The sequence below is a fragment of the Acinonyx jubatus genome, chromosome F2 (assembly GCF_027475565.1).
Source record: "Acinonyx jubatus isolate Ajub_Pintada_27869175 chromosome F2, VMU_Ajub_asm_v1.0, whole genome shotgun sequence".
In the NCBI taxonomy this organism is placed as follows: domain Eukaryota; kingdom Metazoa; phylum Chordata; class Mammalia; order Carnivora; family Felidae; genus Acinonyx; species Acinonyx jubatus.
In genome coordinates this window covers 49,636,862-49,658,649 of record NC_069394.1, presented here as the reverse complement: position 1 = coordinate 49,658,649, position 21,788 = coordinate 49,636,862, and the positions used below count along the sequence as shown (strand labels likewise).

The 21,788-nt window shown below is 36.8% G+C and overlaps 1 protein-coding gene across 7 annotated transcripts in view; it reads left to right on the top strand.

The window, feature by feature from the left end:
- LRRCC1 (leucine rich repeat and coiled-coil centrosomal protein 1) overlaps positions 1–21,788 on the top strand; it is a 47,232-nt gene that overhangs the window by 10,445 nt on the left and 14,999 nt on the right. For 6 of the 7 annotated variants that reach the window (XR_003421778.2, XM_015080480.3, XM_053208580.1 and 3 more), the window contains 6 exons: positions 59–265; positions 14,387–14,580; positions 14,854–15,001; positions 16,283–16,431; positions 20,353–20,557; positions 21,398–21,537. Coding sequence is in view for 6 of the 7 variants with exons in the window: in XM_015080480.3 (XP_014935966.1) it covers positions 59–265; positions 14,387–14,580; positions 14,854–15,001; positions 16,283–16,431; positions 20,353–20,557; positions 21,398–21,537 (1,043 nt within the window). In the remaining variant the exon portion in view is untranslated. The remainder of the gene's footprint in view (positions 1–58; positions 266–14,386; positions 14,581–14,853; positions 15,002–16,282; positions 16,432–20,352; positions 20,558–21,397; positions 21,538–21,788) is intronic. The other variant, XM_015080481.3, reaches the window with a different exon arrangement.

Sequence of the window (21,788 nt, the reverse complement as noted above, 5' to 3'; positions counted from 1 at the left end):
TTCAAATTTTCACTAATAATATAAATTTAAAAGATTTTGGTTTGTTTCTGTATCATAGATAATTGATAGTATGCCAGTGGTAACACCACCCATCGATGAGATAGTTCCCTTGGATCAGTTTGCATCACCAACAGATACTGGTTTGACATCCTTTATATCTGTATGTCCATCTTCTGAGCCAGAGAAAGTTAATCATGAAAACAATTTTAATAATGACATGAAACTTCAGAAAATAGATGATCAAATTTTACAGCTTCTCAATGACGTAACTATTTTTCCTATTTTTCTAAGCAGTGTGTTTGTTGAAAAAAATAGTTAAGAATATGTAAAATAAAAATACCATACAAGCTAACCAACCAGAAACACTTTACAGTTAACGTATTGGTATGTATGTATTTTTTTTCTTTTGCAGAAATAGGATTTGTAATAATAGTTTTATAATAGTAGTAGTAGAAAAAGGTAACACAATTTTTCCACTCATTTTCCTTTTTGTCCTTCAAATGTTTATTATGTAATTCCTTTGTTCTGCTGTACTTCATATTATTTCCACCCACCCACCTTTTATTTCAACCTTAAATAAACTCAGAACTCTTTGGACTCAATGTTTATTATCATACAGGATATGTGAATTTCTTTATTATCTATTATCTAATTGCCTCTATTATGTTCACTTGTTTAATGATCAAAACCACTTCTAGAACTTAGAGCTGAATGACAAGTGAATTTACATAGTTCCTGCTTCAATTTCTGTTTACAGCAGACCCTCACCAGATTAATCTCTACTTTCCTGAGATATTAATTCTTTTTTTTACCCCTACTACTGGTACCCTGGCTTTTAGAATATTTGAACTATGTGGATGAACTACAATTCCTAGGTTTATTTTTGTTCGGGTCTCCAACCCTTGCTCTAGTATTCTTGGCTATGATCTACAATAGCAGCTGTTTTCTTAAATATCACACCTCCCAGAATGCAGTAGATTATTACTTAACCCCTACCTGGATGTATGGTAGAAATACTGTGGTACAGCCCAAAGAGGCTATTAGTCAAAAGTCTGTTTGACCTAGATATTTGTAATTAAATTTTAATCAAAATTTTTTCCTCCAAGTGAGGTGGGTGTGGGGAGTAGAAAACGCTAATGGACTTATGGTTCAAAAGATTTTTAATAATTCTGAATTGTTATCATACTTAAAATACTAACAGTGCTTCAATAAACAAGAGATCTACCTTAGGTCAGTGAATTAATAAGGCTGTAAGGATTTTGTTTGCCAGAAATCTCTAGAGATTTCATTTGGGCCACATAGGTAGATCATAATAGAACTGGGACAACAATGCCAGCCTATACATTCTTTGATATTGTTGATAACATGTCACTGAGCTTTCAGACGTCTCCATTTCCTCAGATTTCATCATACATCTTTTCTAATGGTTGACTCTTCTACCAATGTCAGAACTTAGATTTAAGTTGAGTAACTTAAATATGAAGTGAACTTTTGCGGCTTTTCTTATGCCATCCTCCTTTCATTTTCACAACAACCCAATCAAGTAGATAGGGATTAACATATCATTCTTATTTTATGGAAAAGAAACTTGGGACTTGAAGCATCCTTATTAGTAAGAGAATTGAGCTTCAGACCCAAATCTCTAATAACCAGTCTGGTATTCTCTCCACCATCATGCTTTTTACTCAGTTATGGTGACAGTTCTTCCTACCTTGTAACCAAAAATAGGACTCTAGCTAACAGGGGGAAAAACATGACTCATTGCTCCACATATTAAAAACAAAATTAGGTAAATAACTTCTTATCTGCTAACCTACTTGGTGTGGAAGGTAAACGTAAAATTTTAATTTCAGTTGATGTATACACTCTTATTTCAAAAGTAGTAATTTATAAGTGAAGTCATTAAATTACTGAAAATGTGTTATACTACAATGATACTTTTAACTATGGGACTTAGAATTATTATACGGATTTTGAGAGTTCTCTGTGAAGACTTTTGTCTTTTAGTTTTTCCCTATCATTTTATGATGAAATTTTCAAATTTAGAGCAAACTTGAAAGAATTTATTAGTGAATACCAGTATACCCACCAACTAGATTCCGCCACCAACATTTTACTTTACTTATTTCATCATATATCTATCCATTTATTTATTTATCAAACTGTCTTATGACATGGGGCACCTGGGTGGATCAGTCAGTTGAGCATCTGACTCTTGGTTTAAGCTCAGGTCATGATCCCAGGGGTGTGGGATCGAGCCCCATGTCGGGCTCCCTGCCGAGCATGGAGCCTGCTTAAGATTCTCTTAACTTCTACCCCTCTCCCTTGCTTGGATGTGTGCTCGCTCTCTCTCTTTCAAATAAAAAAAATTAAAATAAATTTTGAAAAAGTACCTTAAGACACATTTCAAAGTAAATTACGTGTATTGGTATACTTCCCCCAAAACACTTAAGCATTGGTATACTTCCCCCAAAATAACTAACTATAGAGTTCAGTATTTTTTTTAACCATCATCTCTTTTGATATAAAATATAGATGTGTGTTTTCCCTGAATTGACAGTATATATATATATATATATATGTTACCCAAACTTCTAAGAAGATAAACATTACTGTGCTCAGCATTACCCCTTCTCACTGTCTTCTGATCCCCCAAGGCAATCACTTTTCTCACTTTTTCATCATAGATTATTGAATGCTTCTTCCAGAACCTAATATAAATGTAGTCATACAGTATATATACTCTTTTGTGTAAGGTCTCTTTCACTCAGCATAACTTTTTTTTTTCTTAATGTTTATTTATTTTTGAGAGAGAGAGAGACTGAGACAGAGCACAAGCAGGGAAGGGGCAAAGAGAGGGAGACACAGAATCTGAAGCATGCTCCAGCCTCTGAGCTGTCAGCGCAGAGCCCAACATGGGGCTTGAACTCAAGAATGGTGAGATCATGACCTGATCTGAAGTCGATCGTTTAACCCACTGAGCCACCCAGGCACCCCACACTCAGCATAACTTTGAAATCATTCTATATATGTCTTTCTATTATTTAGATCTTTTTCATTGCTCTCAGCAGTAGTTTTAGTATACAAGTTTTGCATATCTTTTATTAAATTTATTCCTAAATGTTTTATGTTTTACAGTATCACAAATCAAACAGTTTTTGTGGTTTCAGATCCCATGATTGCTGCTTATTTGTGAAATATAATTTATACACACACACACACACACACACACACACACACACACATAGCGCTTGGGTCCTGTGACCTTGCTAAATTTACTTATTAGTTCTAGTACTTGTTTTTATATTCCTGGTGATTTTCTACATAAATGATCATATGGAGACAGTTTTCTTTCTTCTCTGATCTTTATGCTGTTCCTTTTTGCTTTGTTGCAAGAGCTAGGATCTCCATTGCGATACTGATGATAAATAGTGAGAGTGGGCACTTTCGTCTTGTTTCTCATCTTAGGAGAGCCTTCAATATTTCACAATTCAGTATGATGTTAGTCTTATGTTTTTCATAGTTGCCCTTTTATCAAATTAAGGAGTTTACTTCTGTCCCAAATTTGCTGAGTTTTCTGATGTTGTTGATATTTTTTTGTCAAATGCTTTTTCTGATCTTATGGTTTTCTTTTTTACTCACATAATAGTGTAAATTACATTGATTAATTTCCAAGTGTTAAACAAACATTGCATTTTTAAAATAAACCTCATTTAATTATGATATAGGATCCTTTTGTATATTCTTGGATTTAGCTTCTAATCAATGTTTTATGAGGGTTTTACATATTTGCTCATGAGGAATATTTCTTTTTACTTTAATTGTAGCATGAGGATTTGTGTCTTCTCTCTCTCTCCCTCTCTCTTTCTCTTATTTCATGTATTTTTTTTTCTTGGTCTTGGTCAGTTTACCAAGGGTTTTGTTTTTCTTTACAAAAATCAGTTTTGTTAGTTTTTCTTAAATTTATTTATTTGAGAGAGAGAGAGAGAGCGAGCAGGGAAGGGGCAGAGAGAGAGAGACACAGTATCCCAAGCAGGCTCAGCGCTGTCAGCCCAGAGCCCGATGCTGGGCTTGATCCTGCGAACCATGAGATCATGACCAGAGCTGAAATCAAGAGACACTCAACCAGCTGAGCCACCCAGGTGTCCCAGTTTTGTTAATTTTATCTGCTTTCTGTTTTCTGTATTATTGATTCCTACATTTTTTTATTTCTTCTATTTACTTTTGAGTACACCCTTCATTTTTCAGCTCTTTGTTTCCCTTTTTTTTTTTAGCTTAAATTTTGGTTAATTAACGTAGTGCAGTATTGGTTTCAGGAATAGAATTGAGTGCTTCATCACCTGCATACAACACTCAGTGCTCATCACAAGTTCCCTTATTAGTATCCATGACCCATCTAGGCCCTCTCCCACCCACCTCCCTCTGTCAACCCATAGTTTGTTCTCTGTCATTAAGACTCTCTTGTGGTTTATTTCCCTCCCTTCTCTTCCCCTTCCATATGTTCATCTGTTTTGTTTCTTAAATTCCACAAATGAGTGAGATCATATGGTATTCATCTTTTCTCTGATTGACTTATTTTGCTTAGCATAATACATTCTAACTCCAGCCACCTTGTTGCAAACGGCAAGATTTCATTCTTTTTGATGTCTGAGTAATATTGCATTGAATATATATATACCACCTCTTTATCTATTCATCAGTCGGTAGACATTTGGGCTCTCTCCATAGTTTGGCTATTGTTGATAATGCTGCTATAAATATCCGAGTTGTGTGTGTGTGTCCTTTGGTAAATACCTAATAGTCCCATTGCTGGATTGTAGAGTAGTTCTATTTTAAGTTTCTTGAGGAACCTTCATACTGTTCTTCAGCGTGGCCGCACCAGTTTGCATTCCCACCAACAGTATAAGAGATCTCCCCTTTCTCTGCTATCCCTAATACCTGATGTTTCTTTTTTTAATTTTTAATTTTTTAATTTACATCCTAATTAGTTAGTATATAGTGCAACAGTGATTTCAGTAGTAGATTCCTTAATGCCCCTTACCCATTTAGCCCATCCCCCTTCCAGCAACCCTCTGTTTGTTCTCCATATTTAAGAGTCTCTTATGCTTTGTTCCCCTCCCTGTTTTTATATTATTTTTGCTTCCCTTTCCTTATGTTCATCTGTTCTGTGTCTTAAAGCCTTCGTATGAATTAAGTCATATGATTTTTGTCTTTCTCTGACTAATGTCACTTAGCATAATACCCTCTAGTTGCATCCACGTAGTTGCAAATGGCAAGATGTCATTCTTTTTGATTGCTGAGTAATACTCCATTGTATATATATACCACATCTTCTTTATCCATTCATCCATTGATGGACATTTGGGCTCTTTCCATACTTTGGCTATTGTCGATAGTGCTGCTATAAACATGGGGGTGCATGTGTCCTTTCAAAACAGCGCACCTGTATCCCTTGGATAAATGCCTAATAGTGCAATTGCTGGGTCATAGGGTAGTTCTATTTTTAATTTCTTGAGGAACCTCTATACTGTTTTCCAGAGTGGCTGCACTGGTTTGCATTCCCATCAGCAATGCAAAAGAGATCCTCTTTCTCCACATCCTCACCAACGTCTATTGTTGCCTGAGTTGTTAACGTTAGCCATTCTGACAGGTGTGAGGTGGTATCTCACTGTGGTTTTGATTTGTATTTCCCTGATGATGAATGACATTGAGCATCTTTTCATGTGTCTGTTAGCCACCTGGATGTCTTTGGAAAATTGTCTATTCATGTCTTCTGCCCATTTCTTACTAGGTTATTTGTTTTTGGGTGTTGCATTTGGGTGTTTGTAAGTTTTTTACAGATTTTGGATACTAACCCCTTATTAGATTTGTCTTTCACAGATACCTTCTCGCATTCTTTAGACTGCCTTTTAGTTTTGTTGATTGTTTCCTTTGCCGTGCAGAAGCTTATCTTGATTAAGTCCCAATAGTTGATGTTTGCTTTCCTTTCCCTTGCCTTCGGCGATGTGTCTGCTAAGAAGTTGCCATAGCTGAGGTCAAAGAGGTTGCTGCCTGTGTTCTCCTCTAGGATTTTAATGGTTTCCTGTCTCACATTTAGGTCTTTCATCACATTTAGGTCTTATTTATGTGTATGGTGTAAGAAAGTGGTCCATGGGCACCTGGGTGGCTCAGTTGGTTAGACGTCTAACTCTTGATTTTGGTTCAGGTTATGATCTCATGGTTTTTCAGTTCAACCCTTGTATTGGGCTTTGCAGTGACAGTGCGGAGGCTGCTTGTGGTTCTCTGTCTGCCACTCCCCTGCTTGCTGTCTCTTCGAAAGTAAACATTAAAAAACGAAAAAAAGGAAAGTGGTCCAGTTTCATTCTTCTGCATGTAGCCATCCAGTTATCCCAACACTATTTGTTGAAGAGACTTTTTTCCACTAGATGTTCTTTCCTGCTTCATCAAGGATGAGTTGACCATATAGTTCTGGATCTATTTCTGGGTTTTCTATTCTGTTGCATTGATCTGTGTGTCTCTTCTTGTGCCAATACCATACTGTCTTCATCACTGCAGCTTTGTAATATAGCTTGAAATCTGGAATTGTGACCCCTTTAGTTTTGTTTTTCTTTTTCAGGATTGCTTTGGTTATTTGGAGTCTTTTGTGGTTCCATACAAATTTTAGGGTTGTTCTAGCTCTGTGAAGAATGCTGGTGGTATTTTGATAGGGATTGCATTAAGTGGGTAGATTGCTTTGGGTAGTACAGATATTTTAACAATGTTTGTTCTTCCAACTCATGAGCATGGAATGCTTTTCCATTTCTTTATGTTCTCTTCTATTTCTTTCATAAGTGTTTTATAGTTTTCAGAGTACAGATCTTTTACCTCTTTAGTTAGGCTTATTCCTAGGTATCTTCCTGTTTTTGGTGTAATTGCACATGGGATCAATTTCTTGATTTCTTTTTCTGCTGTTCGTTATTGGTATATAGAAATGCAATAGATTTCTGCATGTTGATTTTATATCCTTTGACTTTGCTGAATTAATGTATTAGTTCTAGCACTTTTTAGTGGGGTTTCGGGTTTTCTGCATTGAGTATTATGTCACCTTTAAATAATGGAAGTTTGACTTCTTCATTACCAGTTTGGATGTCTTTTATTTCTTTTTGTTGTCTGATTACTGAGGCTAAGACTTCCCGTACTATGTTAACTAGTAATGGTGAAAATGGACTTTTTAAAAAAATTTTATTTATTAATTTTGAGAGAGAGCGTGAGAGGCAAAGAGAGGGAAAGAAAGAATACCAAGTAGGCCCCATTCTGTCAGCACATGCAGGGCTCAGTCCCACAAATCATGAGATCATGACCTGAGCTGAAATCAAGAGTTGGTCGCTTAACCAGTTGAACCAGTCACGTGCCCAAGAGAGAACATCCTTGTCTTATTCCTGATGGTATGGAAAAGGCTCTCAGTTTTTCCCCATTGTGGATGATATTAGCTGTGGGTCTTTTGTATATGGTCTTTATGATATTGAGGTATGTTCCATCTCTCCCTACTTTGTTCATGGTTTTTATTAACAATGGTGGCTGTATTTTGTCAAATACTTTTCCTGCATCTGTTGACAGAATCATATGGTTCTTATCCTTTCTTTTATTAATGTGGTGTATCACATTGATTGATTTACATATGTTGAACCAGCCCCACAGCCTAGGAGTAAACCCTACTTGATCATGGTGAATAATTCTTTTAATGTACTGTTGAATTTGATTTGCTAGTATCTTGTTGAGAATTTTTGCATCCTGGCTCATCGGGGATATTGGCCTGTAATTCTCCTTTTTTGTGGGGTCTTTGTCAGGTTTTGGAATCCAGGTAATGCTAGCTGTGTAGAATGAGTTTGGAAGTTTTCCTTCTATTTCTATTTCTTGGAACAGTTTGAGAATAGGTATTAGCTCTTCTTTAAATGTCTGGTATAATATGCCTGAGAAGCCATGTGGCCCAGGATTCTTGTTTGTTGGAAGATTTTTTTTTTTAATGTTACTTATTTATTTTGAGGGAGAGAGGGAGTGAGGGAGAATAGGGGAGGGGTGGAGAGAGGGAGAGACAGAATTCCAAGCAGTCTCCACACTGTCCATGCAGAACTTGACGGGGAGGCTCAAACTCATGAACCGTGAGATCATGACATGAGCCGAAATCAAGAGTCAGATGCCCATAGGCACCCTGTTGGGAGATTTTTGATTACTGATTCAATTTCTTTGCTGGTTATGGGTCTGTTCAAATTTTCTATTTCTTCCTGTTTCTGTTTTGCAGGAAATTTTTTCCAGATTGCACAGTTTTTTGGCATATAATTTTTCATAGTATTCTCTTTTAATTGTATTTCTGTGGTGTTGGTTGTGATCTCTTCCATTCATGATTTTATCTATTTGGATCCTTTCTCTCTTCTTTTTGGTAAGTCTGGCTAGGGTTTTATCAATGTCATTAATTCTTTCAAAGAACCAACTCTTAGTTTCATTGATCTGCTCTACTGTTTTTGTTGCTGTTTGTTTCTGTATCATTTATTTCTCCTCTAATCTTTATTATTTCCCTTCTGCTGGCTATAGGCTGCATTTGCTGTTCCATTTCTAGCTCCTTTAGGTTTAAGGTTAGGTTTGGGACCTTTCTTGCTTCTTGAGGTAGGCCTGATTTGCAATATAATTCCCTCTTAGGACTTCCTTTGCTGCATCCCAAAGGTTTTGGACAGTCATCTTTTTATTTTCATTTGCTTCCATGTATTTTTTTATTTCTTTAATTTTCTGGTTAACCCATTCATTCGTTAGTAGGATGTTCTTTAACATCCATGTATTTGGATTTCCAAATTTTTTCTTGTGGTTGACTTCAAGTTTCATAGCATTATATTCCAGAAATATGCATGGTACGATCTTGATCTTTTTGTACTTGTTGAGGGCTGATTCGTGACCCAGTATGTGATCTATTCTGGAGAATGTTCCATGTGCACTCGAAAGGAATGTGTATTCTGTTGCTTTAGGAAGAAATGTTCTGAATATATCTGTCCATGTGCACTCGAAAGGAATATGTATTCTGTTGCTTTAGGAAGAAATGTTCTGAATGTATCTGTTAAGTCCATCCTGTCCGGTGTGTCATTCAAAGCCATTGTTTCCTTGTTGATTTTCTGCCTAAGTGAACTGTTCATTGCTGTTACGTGAGGTGTTAAAGTCCCTTACTATTATTGTATTATTATCAATGAGTTTCCTTCTGTTTGTTATTCATTGCTTTATATATTTGGGTGTTCTCAGGTTGGGGCATAAATATAGCCCTCTTAATTATGATATAATGCCCTCCTTCATCTCTTTGTACAGTCTTTGTTTTAAAATCTACTTTGTCTGATATAAGTAAGGCTACTCCCACTTTCTTTTGACATTCATTAGCATGCTAGATGGTTCTCCATCCCCTCACATTGAATCTGCAGGTGTCTTTAGGTCTAAAATGAGTCTCTTCTAGGTAGCATATAGATGGATCTTGTTTTGTTTATCCATTCTGGCACCTTTTGTCTTTTGATTGGAGCATGTAGTCCATTTACATCCAGAGTAATTATTGAAAGATATGAATTTAGTGCCATTGTGTTACCTGTTCCTGGTGATGCTCTTTGGTCCTTTCTAATCTTCGTTGCTTTTGGTCTTTTTTTTTTTTTCCTCAAAGAATTCCCCTTAAAATTTCTTACAGAGTTGATTTAATGGTCACAAACTTCTTTAGTTCTTGTTTGTCTGGGAAACTATTTCTCTTTGTATTTTGAATGACAGCCTTGCCAGATACAGTATTCTTGGCTGAATATTTTTTCCATTCAGCACATTGAATATATCTTGCTACTCCTTTCTGACCTGCCAAGTTTCTATGGACAGTTCTGCTGCAAATCTGATCTATCTTCCCTTGTAGGTTAAGGACTTTTTTCCCTTTGCTGTTTGCAGGATTCTTTCCTTATCAGTGGATTTTGTGAATTTGACTACATGTGTTGGCAATGCCTGGCTTTTGTTGAATTTAATGAAGGTTCTCTGTGCTTTTGGATTTTAATGTCTGTGTCCTTCCCCAGATTAGGGAAGTTTTTAGCTATAATTTGCTCACGTAAACCTTCTGCCACTTTTTCTCTCTTTTCATCTTCTGGGACTCTTATGATACAAGTGTTGTTATATTTTAATAAATCACTGTGTTCTATAAGTCTTTGTGATCCCTGACCTTTGTTTCCCTCTTTTCAGCTTCATTATTTTCCATAATTTTATCTTCTATATTGCTAATTTGCTCCTCTGCCTTGTTCCATCCTTGTTTTTGTGGCCTCCATTTGGGTTTGTATCTCGGTTATAGCATTTTTAATTTTGGCCTGACAAGATTTTAGTTCTTTTATCTCTGCAGAAAGGAATTCTCTGATGTCTTCTATGCTTTTTTCAAACCCAACTAGTATCCTTATAGTTAGTTCAGACATCTTACTTAGGTCTACATTGATTAAATCCCTGGCTGGCATTTCTTCCTGTTCTTTCTTTTGAGGTAAATTCCTCTGTCTTGTCATTTTAGAGGAAGAAAAACAATAATAATAATAATAACAGGATGAAATAAAAATTTTAAATTAAATTTCTATCAAATAAAGGAAGGTAGGCCTAAGCTTGTTTTGGTCTGCTTAAGAGAAGCTTGAAGAAAAAAGAAAAGAGAAAAAAAATTAAAAATTAACAAAATAATAATAAATTTTGTTCATTCTGCATCCAAGAAATAAAAGAAAAAAAACAACAAAAAAACAGAGGCAACAACAGCAAATGAACAACAACAACAAAAAAACCCAAACGAAGCTAGATCACCTAGAGCTGAAATTTTGCAGCAGTCTATGATCAGCAGACTGAGCTCATGGAAGGCATTGGTGTTCTTCTGGGGGAGTGGCCTGTCTCTGATTCTCGAATGGACTTGATCCTAGTGGAGATGTGCCTGGAAGGCACAGGTGGCCGGTACTTGGTTTAACAGTTCTGTTCTCCACTTGGTGGCGCTGTTTATTTCACTGGGGTAGATACTTATTGGTGGGCTAATGGTAAAAATGGCTTCACTCTGCTCTCTAGTCTCCAGAGTGGGATGTTTGTCCCCACACAGATGGACGATCAGTCTCCCCTCCTGTGTCCTCAGCTCCCCGCCTTTCCCGTCTGTGTCCTAGCTGTCTGCCTACCAGGAAGCACCTCTCCAGAGTTTTGTCTCAGGTGAGGCTCTGTTTTGGAACCCCACACTTCAGAGACCCCCACGGTTTGAAACCACAGTGATCTGAGGGAGCCCCTGTGGCCAGGGCCAGCTTGTCACTGGAAATAGTCGCATCACCATGCCGTGGCAGTGGCTCAGTTTATGGTAAATCACAACACACAGCTGGCACCAGGATTTGCTGCCCTTAGCTGACATCATTGTTCTTATATGGGTGAATGTGGTAGCTTGATGGCACCCACTAGGTCTTTTGCCTGGGGAGAGAGCTTATCACCTGTACCAAATGCACTCCAAGCAGGGGAACTGCTTCTCCCCGGGGGACCCAGGGGATCCTTGGACACTGCTGCCTGCTCCTGGTGTTCCACCCTGCTTCTTTGCCAGAGCACCAGCCAGGCTGAGCTCTGAAACTTTAGACACTGCTGTGTATAAAAACGGATAGTAGTGATACCTTCTCCTTTTTCCTTTGTCATTGCTTTTGGGGAACAGTCTTCTTATGCAGACCCCTGTTCATGTTTCACTCCCCCTCTAGCTGCTTTCAGGGGGAGTGTCTTCTTGCACAAACTCAATACGCTGCTCTCTCTCACCCTGTGCCTTTCTCCTCTCTGTGAAAATGGCTCCTTCCCCTCTGCTGCACCACAGCTCTTCTCTCCCTCAATTCACCTCTCTGCGCTGTACCTGCAGTGTTCTCTCCCTCAAATTATGTAGGTTGTTCTATTAATCCTCAGATCGATTTCCTAGGTGTTCAGAATTGTTTAATGTTGATCTAGCTGTGTTTAGGGGACAAGTCCAGAGTCCTCTTACTACTCCACAGTCTTAACTCCCCATTTTTTAGATTCTTAATGTAAGTGCTTAGATTACTGATTTTACACCAGTCGTCTAGTTAAATTAATTAAACATTTAAAGCAATAAAAAATTTTAAACACTTCATTAGCTCCATTTCACAAATTTTTAGACATCTGTTTTCATCCTCTAGCTGTATTTTCTAATTTCTCTTGTGATTTCTTCCTTCATCCAAGCATTATTTAGAACTGTCTTATTTAATTTTCAAATAATTGTGGTTCCTATACATGTTTATTGCTCGTAACTTCTAATTTCCTTCCATTTTGTCAGAGAACATTCTGGATAATTTTACTCTTTAAATTTACCGGGACTTATTTTATAGCCCAGCATATGGTCTATCTTGGTGGATCTTTGTGCACTTGAACAGAATGTGTATTGTAAACTTGTTAAGTCAGGATGACTAATAGTATTTTAAGATGACTTGTATCATTACTGATTTTTGTGTCTAGTTCTGTCAGTTGCTGATAGTGATTTTTAAAAAATTTATTTGTTGTCTGGTTCTAGCCCTTGCATGCAAGGTGTTGAAATCTCCATCTAAGAGTGTAGATTGGTCTGTTTCTTACTTCAGTTCTCTGAACATTTGCTTGTTATATTTTGAAGCTCTGGTATTAAGCATGTACGTGTTTACAGCTGCTTTGTCTTCCTAATGAAATGTTCCTCTTTGTCTCTGGAAGTATTGTTTTCTCGAAGTCTGTTATATGTGATATTAATATAGCCATTCCAGCCTTCTTATGCTTGTAATTTATATGATAAATCTTTTTTCTTTAATCAGTTTTTAATAAGCGCCTTATTGAGTTATAATTCACTTACTGTGCAATTCAATTGTACGCATTAGCAGTCACTACCATTTCCCTCCAGTCCTAGGCAGCCACTAGTAAATTTTATTTTTCTCTGGATTTGCCTATTTTGGAAATTTCATGTAAATAGAGTCATACAATATGTGGCCTTTTGTGACTATTTTTTCACTTAGTATAATGTTTTCAGGTTTTATCTATTTTGTGGCATGTATCAGTACTTCATTTTTTTGTGTGTCAGCTAATCCGTTGAGTGAATATACCACATTTTATCCATTCTTTTTGGGTATTTTGGGTAATTTCCGTTTTTTGACTATTATGAGAAATGCTGCTATGAACATTCATGAGTAAGCTTTTGCGTAGACACAGGTTTTCATTTCTTTTTGCTATGTATCTAGTAGTGAAATTGCTAGGTCACATAGTAACTATGTGTGTAACCTTTGACCTCACCAACTCTGTATATGCTCACCACAATTATATCTACCATCTGTCATCATACAATGTTACTGCAGTACCATTGACTGTATTCCCTATGCTGATTTATTCGTTCCATAACTAGAAACCTCTACCTTCCCATCTCTTTCACTCATTTCTCTCATCCCTCCGTCCCCTCCACTGTGGAAACCACCAGTTTGTTCTCTGTATTTATGGGTCACTTTATGATTTTTTTGTACGTTTGTTCGTTAGTTTTGATTTTTAAATTTCACATATGGGTGAAATCATGGTGCTGTCTTTCTCTGACTTATTTCACTTAGCAAAATACCCTAGGTCCATCCATGTTGTCATAAATGGCAATATCTCATTCTTTTTTTTATAGCCAAGTAATAGTCTGTTGTTTTTTGCTTATTTGAATATTTGAGTCCTCTCAAGTTAGGTCTCCACTGATTGCGTTTTCCCTTGAGAATAGGTCATATTTTGTTGGTTTTTCGTATGGTGAATAATTTTGGATTTTATCCTGGACATTGTGAATGTTAGGTTGTGGAGACTTCAGATGCTATTATAGCCCTCCAAAGACTGATACTTCAGATGTAGAAACATTTAACTTGCTTTCACTCGAACTATAAATTTGTCTGTCTTGGGCAGCAGTTTATTTTTTCTTATGTTTTACTGGCTTCTTGTAGTCTGTACTAGCCTGTGATTCTTTAGGCCCAAAGGTCTATGGTTTTTCTACCTGAAACTTCAGATTCCCTACGTACTGCTGATTGTGTTAAGCTCTCAAGTGAAAAAAAACCATAAAACTAGAAACACCCTGTTCTGGTCATTTTTTCTAAGTGTCAACTATAGAATAAGCCAGCTTTTGTTCACTTTCCAGGGTGTCCAAATAGTTTTTGTTTATTGTTGTTTATATTTTTCCTAGAGTTTGTGATTGCTGTCCTGAGAATCAACCTTGTGGGAACTTATTTGTCCATACCAGAAGCTGAATTTCCTGTCTTTAATTCTAAACATACCTAGTTTATAAACTCTTAATCTTGTAAAAAAAGTCATAATGTTTTAGGAAATATCACATTTAAATCTTTTATACTGAATTGAACTTTAACAAACCTTGTTGGTTCTTTTATTCTAGACTTCCGATTCTTTAATAAGTAATGTGCCCGAGAAAGATCTCAGACCAAAAAGAGATACGGATATGACTTCTGAAAGCGAATATGGAAACAGAAAAGAATGTAATAGGAGAATTCCTCGAAGATCAAAAATCCCATACTATTCCAAAACTATTCAGACTATTAAGCACCACAACAAAAACAACCCTTTTATGAGGTAATTGTTTTAGTTTTAGAAATTTGAATAAGGCGCAGAGATACAAGTTAATACTGTTGGCTTGTTCCTTTAAAGCTTAGAGCGATGTTTCTTAACTTTTCTAATGTCAGAGATTTGACTTTTCAGCCTTGCTGGCTCAGATTTGATCAGCACGTTTATATACATTTATACAAAAGGATCCCTTTCTCTGATAGACCGTCATTACCTAAGTTGTGTAAAGTAGAATAAATACTATACATTTCCGAGTTATTACCTGTGTTTTTCTCTTTGCAGTTGTAATCGTAAAATGAAACAACCTTTCTTTAAAGACTTCTATGTAAGATCATCTTTAGCAAACTGTAATACATTAGAAGAATCAGAAGAACAGAAAAAGGAGCTCATTAAAGGAGACAATAGTAGCTCAGAAGACACCACTTACCGGGTATGGCATAGGAGATTAAGAAAAAATGAATGTGAATAATCTTAGTTTTAAATGTAGAATTAGTCCTAGTAAAATAATGCATGTTTTTATGAGCAAAAAATACTGCATATAATTTTATTAGGGTGATGGTTTGGGTTGTTTTTCCCTTCCTGATTTGCAGATTTTGTATAACACTATTTTTGCAAATTGTAAAGGAATGAAAATTATACATTTATCTAAGGTCAGATTTTGGTGAAATCATTTGTTATATGCTTCTGGAGAAAAAAACATCAGAATTTTCAAAGTCTTATTTCTTAAAACAGTGGTTCCTTTCTTTTGGGTCTCAGACCCTTTTAAATTTCTAAGGAAATTTATGGGTCTTCTCTGAGAAGTCTACTTTACACACTCAAAAAATGTGTATAATTTCAAGGTTTTCACGTACTCTGCTGAAACCCAATTTTGGATGCATAGATCCCAGATTAAGAGGGCTTTAAGGGCACCCAGTAGAGCGTACAACTCTTTATCTCGGGGTCGTGAATTTGAGCCCTGCGTTGGGCAGGGAGCTTAATTTAAAAAGAAAAAAAAAGGCCCTTAGAAATTTAAATATTCTTCAGTATTTGCCTTAATCATTTTCATGTTGTTAAGAATTTTAGTACACATTGATTTATATTTTCCATCAATTTGCCCTTGCTTTATTTGTGAAGTGCTACTTACACTTTCAATTGTAATGTGCATTGTTGTTCCAGTAGAATAATTGCTTTTTAACCTGTATCACACCTTTCATGCCATTGGTTTCCTCCCCCTATTCTCAAGTATAGAGGCTTTAATGTTTGAAAGATAATAATCACTAGGATAATAATAATACCAGCTAAAATTTATTGAGTGGCTGTTATGTACCAGGGACTGTTCTCCACTGTTCTATATAGTGCTTTACTTCCATTAGTTTGTTTAATTCTTACCACAGCCCTTTGAATTAGATAACTATTGGGGCGCCTGGGTGGCTCATTCGGTTAAGCATCCGACTTCAGCTCAGGTCACGATCTCGCGGTCCGTGAGTTCGAGCCCCGCGTCGGGCTCTGGGCTGATGGCTCAGAGCCTGGAGCCTGCTTCCAATTCTGTGTCTCCCTCTCTCTCTGCCCCTCCCCCATTCATGCTCTGTCTCTGTCTCAAAAAGAAATAAAACGTTAAAAAATTTTTTTTTAATTAGATAACTGTTATTTCTATATTACAAATGATAAAATTGAGGCAGTGAAAGGTTAGGTAACTTTTCTAGGTTCACATAACCCTATTGTTTTCTTTCAGACACTCCTTCAACAACTAGACCAAGAGAGAGAGAAGAGGTGGAAAGCTGAACAAGCTGAAAAGAAACTTAGGAATTATATTGATGAACTGCACAAACATGCAAAGGAGAAAAAAGGTTTTCATACCCTGGCTATGCTCACCACAGATAGGTAAGGGCAAAGTCTGTAAATCTAACTTGGAACTGGAGTACCTCAGTTTACGCTAGCTGTAGTAAGACCAAAAACAATGTATGTGATTTTAGTTTGTTTTGAACTCATTTTATTTAAAGATTTAATGCTTTATAAGTTTTTTTTGTAAATGAAGGATTCAGGGTACACTTATTTGCTGTCAAGCTGCTGCCCTCAAGCTGAGAAGTGTTAGATAAATTTAAGTATTATAAGTGAAGAAGAGCAAGAGACTGGAACAGGGATTGGCAGTTTTTTCCTGTAAAGTGTTGGTTTCTGTTAAGGGTAGGGATTGGCGAACTTTCAGCTTTAGAGGTCATATTTGGTCTCTGTTGCATTTTCTCTTCTGCAGTGGGCTTTGGTACCAGATAGCCCAAGTTTCTTATTCTGGTATTTCTGTTTTTCCATCTTATCCATTTCCATTTCCTATTTTATCTGTTTTTTTTTTTTGTTTTTTTTGTTTTTTTTTTTTGTCCTCTATGTATTCTTTAATGCAGGTTTGTCTTACTCCATTCTGTAAGAATACCAGTTTTCTGAAATTACAGTAACGTCATCTTCTGTTTCCTGTAGGTAATTATTTCTAAAGTGATACTTTTCCTCAAACGGTCACAAGACTTTTCTCCATAGTTCTTGTTGATTTATGTGTCTTATCCTTGAATGAGCACACTGTTTCTAGATTCAGTATTTGCCAACAGATAGCGTTTGGGAAGTTGTTCTCAGTTCCATTTCCTATCTGTTTGTACAGTGGATAAATTCCCTTCCACGATCTTAATAGATTAGTTAAGTTGATGTACACAGCTCCTAGCCCAATTCCCAGGTTCTTTTAGGCATTTAACTCAAAATGTTGTGGTACGTGTGTGTTATTTTTTATTCCCCACTACCTACTTCTCTCATACTTAGTACCCATGCATTATAAGGAAAATTATGATACTTATCATGTGTTCTCTGAGAACCTCTGTTATATAAGCATGATGCATTATACTATTACTATTACTGTTACTATTACTATTACTGTTACTATTACTATTACCACCACCCACCAACTTCCTGCCTTATTTGGTTTGGGACATGCTGTCTTTGATATAAGAAGATGCTAGTCAGGCAGGGGTAAAGAAACAGAATGGATAAATTAACAGTCTATGACAGCCTCAGAAAAACAGTACTCTTATTTGCATTAGGTGCATACTTAGCTAACAGAGTGCAGTGGTAGATTCACAGAGCCCCTGGGACCCTGAGTCATGGAAGAGAGGATAGGGGCGCCTGGGTGGCTTAGTCGGTTAAGCGGCCGACTTCGGCTCAGGTCATGATCTCGCGGTCCGTGAGTTCCAGCCCCGCGTCAGGCTCTGTGCTGACAGTTCAGGGCCTGGAGCCTGTTTCAGATTCTGTGTCTCCCTCTCTCTGACCCTCCCCCGTTCATGGTCTGTCTCTCTCTGTCTCAAAAATAAATAAATGTTAAAAAAAATTTAAAAACAAAGAAAAAGAGAGGATATATCGTCCCGCCCCCCACCCCCCACACTTTTATGAAGTTGTAGTTTTATGAGGCAAAGCGTGAGCGTTTTAGGGGTGGTTTTTATTTTAACTTAGTTTTGTTTTTCTTCTAATCAAAATTTCTTCCAGACTTTGACATGTTTTCTCTTGTTTTTAATTGTAGGTGTATGAATTTTTGCTTTATTCTGTATTGTAGGTATTATTTAATGGGATTTTTGAGGAAGCAGTGTCTGGGGCTGCTAGCCAGCTTCCATTTAAATTGAAAGGCTTTGGGCACACTTCATCTTTATCCTTGCTTAACTTCTCCATTGTTGTCCATGTTTACCATGTTATATATTTGTTATTTTCTTAAAAATTCAGCTTCAGTCATTTCTGATTTGCCTTTTATTTATACCTCAAATGTTCGTTTGGCCTTAGATCCTCACACACTTTCATATCCCCTTAAGGGACTTGGTAGGGACTCTGCATTCCTCATCCCTAATAGAGTCTAACATCTAGGCGCCATGTTCTGAATATACATTATTTCAGAAACTCAATCTTCTCTACTATGCTTTTAACACATAACCTGTAAACCCCCAAATCTTTATATGTCATCCAGATCTCCTTGATGAACAACAGATCTGATCATCTGATTATCTACCAGAAATACCTTGTGTACCTTGCTCATAAGTGTCTTAAATCAGCATGTCCACAAGTAGACTTATCCTGCTCTCTTATTTTATATTCTCTGTTCTAATAAATGATGTCTCATCCAGTCAGCCACCAAAGCTAGCAATTTAGGAATCATTTTTTTTTTTTTGCTTCTTTCTTGTTCTCATATCCCATAACCAGTTGGTACTGGTATCTTCTTTATTCTACTTGCTAAAAGATGTTGAACTATCTTTTCTTTATCCTGAGACTGTCACCTTAGTTTAGGCCCTTATCTCTTGCTTAGATGGTTGTTCTGTTTGTACTGATCCGTAGCTGCTCTGCCTCATTCACCAAATATGGTGGTCCACAGAATAAAGGCTAATACTCTTTCACACCGAACTGGCGTTGAGAAAGTAAACAAAGGAAGACCAGTTCGGAGACTACTCTCAAACGGAAGAGGAGACATAGTAAGGATAAGAATTGGAGAAATGACTAGTATAGCACCTGATGGATATATGTACTTTTTTCAGTTGTGGCTTGGAAATTATAGTAAATATATGTGGGAGTGGCTGCCTAGCTCAGTAATTTATTCATGAGGCTGTGTCTTTGCTGTTTGTTGTCCCATTTTCTTTTTTAAAAAAATTTTTTAAGTTTATTTATTTTGAGAGAGACAGTGCAAGTGAGGGAGGAGCAGAAAGAGAGTGGAATTGGGGAGAGACAGAATTCCAATCAGGCTCCACACTGTCAGTGCAGAGCCTGATGCGGGGCTTGAACTCATGAAACCATGAGATCATGACCGGAGCCAAAACCAAGAGTCAGAGGACGCTCAGCTGACTGAGCCACCAGGCACCCATGTTGTACCATTTTTCAAACACCAGACTTGTATTCTTTCATCATTTGCCTCTCTGCCTATATAATATTGGTCAAGAGATGAACATCTGACCCAAGCTGGGTAAACGAAATGCCTTAGTCCATGGCCACAGTGATTGGTGCATACAGTGGGCATATGAACCAAATTGGACTAATCAGACCTTTCCTAGAACTCTCTTCTAAGTTGAACTAGAGAAAGATAATCTTTTCTATTTGGTCCTCAGGGCTGTTAGGATGTGAGCCCATTTCCTTCTCTCCATACTTCACAAGGAAGCCTACATTAGGAAAACAGAAACCAGCCTGTAGAGAATTACAAATAGCCCTTATGGTCTTCATGTCCTTGGTTTCAGGGGCTCCTCAGAATAGTGCACCCCATTCTCTGAATGGTCATGTAGGTCAACAGATTCTCTCTTTTAACTTAGTTAAGAGTTTTCAGTTGTAATCAAACGGTTCCAACTATTACAAAGCTGGGATCAATACTTTGTCAAAGTTAACTTCCAGGTATCTATTTATATATCAATTCTCTCTTACAGCTTTGTAACTGTATCCATGTCTCTTCCCTCTCCTTGAACTCCTTGAAGGCACAGGCTGTATCTTAATCCATCTAGCTTGCTTTTAAGCCCATACCTAGCATAATGTCTGAAACAAATTAGGTGTTTAATAAAGTTTTGCTGTTGAATAGCAAAGTTCATATAAGATAAAATTTTATTAATTTGTATGGAGTGTTTTCCCTTTTGGCACAGTGTTTGTTTCAGGGATGGGAGAGAGTTGTATTATATTGTTTTTCAGCCATTTTTACCTAATGAGGATTTGAAACCTACTTCAAATTTCCTCTTTACTGTAACCTTTAATGTTTACTACAATTTTTAACCTTTTGTATGTGTAATATACTTAAAACCACATTCAATTTCGCTTTAGGTTAAAGGAAATTATATATAAAGAGAGAAATTCCAAAGCACAACTCGAAGTTATGGTTCACAAACTTCAAAACGAAGTAAAAAATCTAAGTATTGAATTAATCAAAGCAAGAGATCAACAAGAGTATCACATTAGACACTTAAGAACCCTGGAAAAAGCATTAGAAAAAATGGAGAGGCAGAAGGGACAACAGCAAGCAGCACAGGTATTTCTCTTTAAATCCGTCAACCATGTGAATTAACACAAATTCATAGCTTTCATCTTGAAACAAGTTATATTGTTATAAACTTCAAAGATGTTAGACTATATGCAAAAATTAATTTAAATGTAACAATTCCTGTGGAATTCTTTCTTTTTCTTTTTTTTTTTTTAAAGATTTTATTTTGGGCACTTGGGTGGCTCAGTCGGTTAAGTGTCAGACTCTTGATTTCGTCTCAGGTTATGATCTCACGGTTCATGGGTACAAGCCCCCACATCTGGCTCTGTGCTGACAGTGCATAGCCTACTAGGGATTCTCTCTCCTTCTCTCTCTGACCCTCCACCCCACGTCACTTTCATGCTGAAAATAAAAGTAATCTCTACACCCAGTGTAGGGTTTGAACTTAGCAACCCCCCGATTAAGAGTCGGATGCTCTACCAACTGAGCCAATCAGGCCCCCCACTCCCCACCATGGAGTTATTTCTCACTAGCACTTGCAAAGCAGTTTTAAGAATAGTTGGTGGAAATATTGGAGGTTATTAGGCTTATGTTCTGGGAGCCAAGTTTTAAAAGTCTCTTTGGGGATCCCGAAGATATTTCATTTTCATGCCTTTTGAGTGGAAGTTATTGAGGTCTATGATGTAACTAAACAATAGTTAATGCTAGTCCGATGCTTCTAAGACTGTACTTTTATGTGACCATGGCATCATTAATTTAATAAATTTGCAAAAAAAATCACCTTAGTCACCAGGTTCTATTTAGAAGTCAGTTTTCTTTGGGGAAGTAGCATTAAAATAGAAGCAGGGAGAGTATTATCTAAATACTGTAATGTATATATTTACTCAGATACGACTTATCCAAGAGATGGAGCTCAAAGCTGCTGCTGCTGATAGAGAAATAAACTTACTTAGAACTTCTCTTCATCAAGAAAAGGAACAAGTACAACAACTTCATGAAGTTCTTACATTGAAAGAACAAGAACACAGGTAAATGAAAAATACATCAGGAAAATGACTTTTAAAAATAGAGAAAGAAAGCTTCTTGGTTCCTCCCTACCTTACTCACTTACCTAAAGCTAGACTGATTGATCAGTGCTGAAGTCTGACAGAATTAGCTCATGGAAAATAACATGTTTAGGTATGCATTAAAATCAGTCTTAGAGAAAGAACTGATAGCTTAAAAACAAATAGGTGGCTTTATTGAGGTAAGAACTTATAACAATGAAGCTCATTTTGCA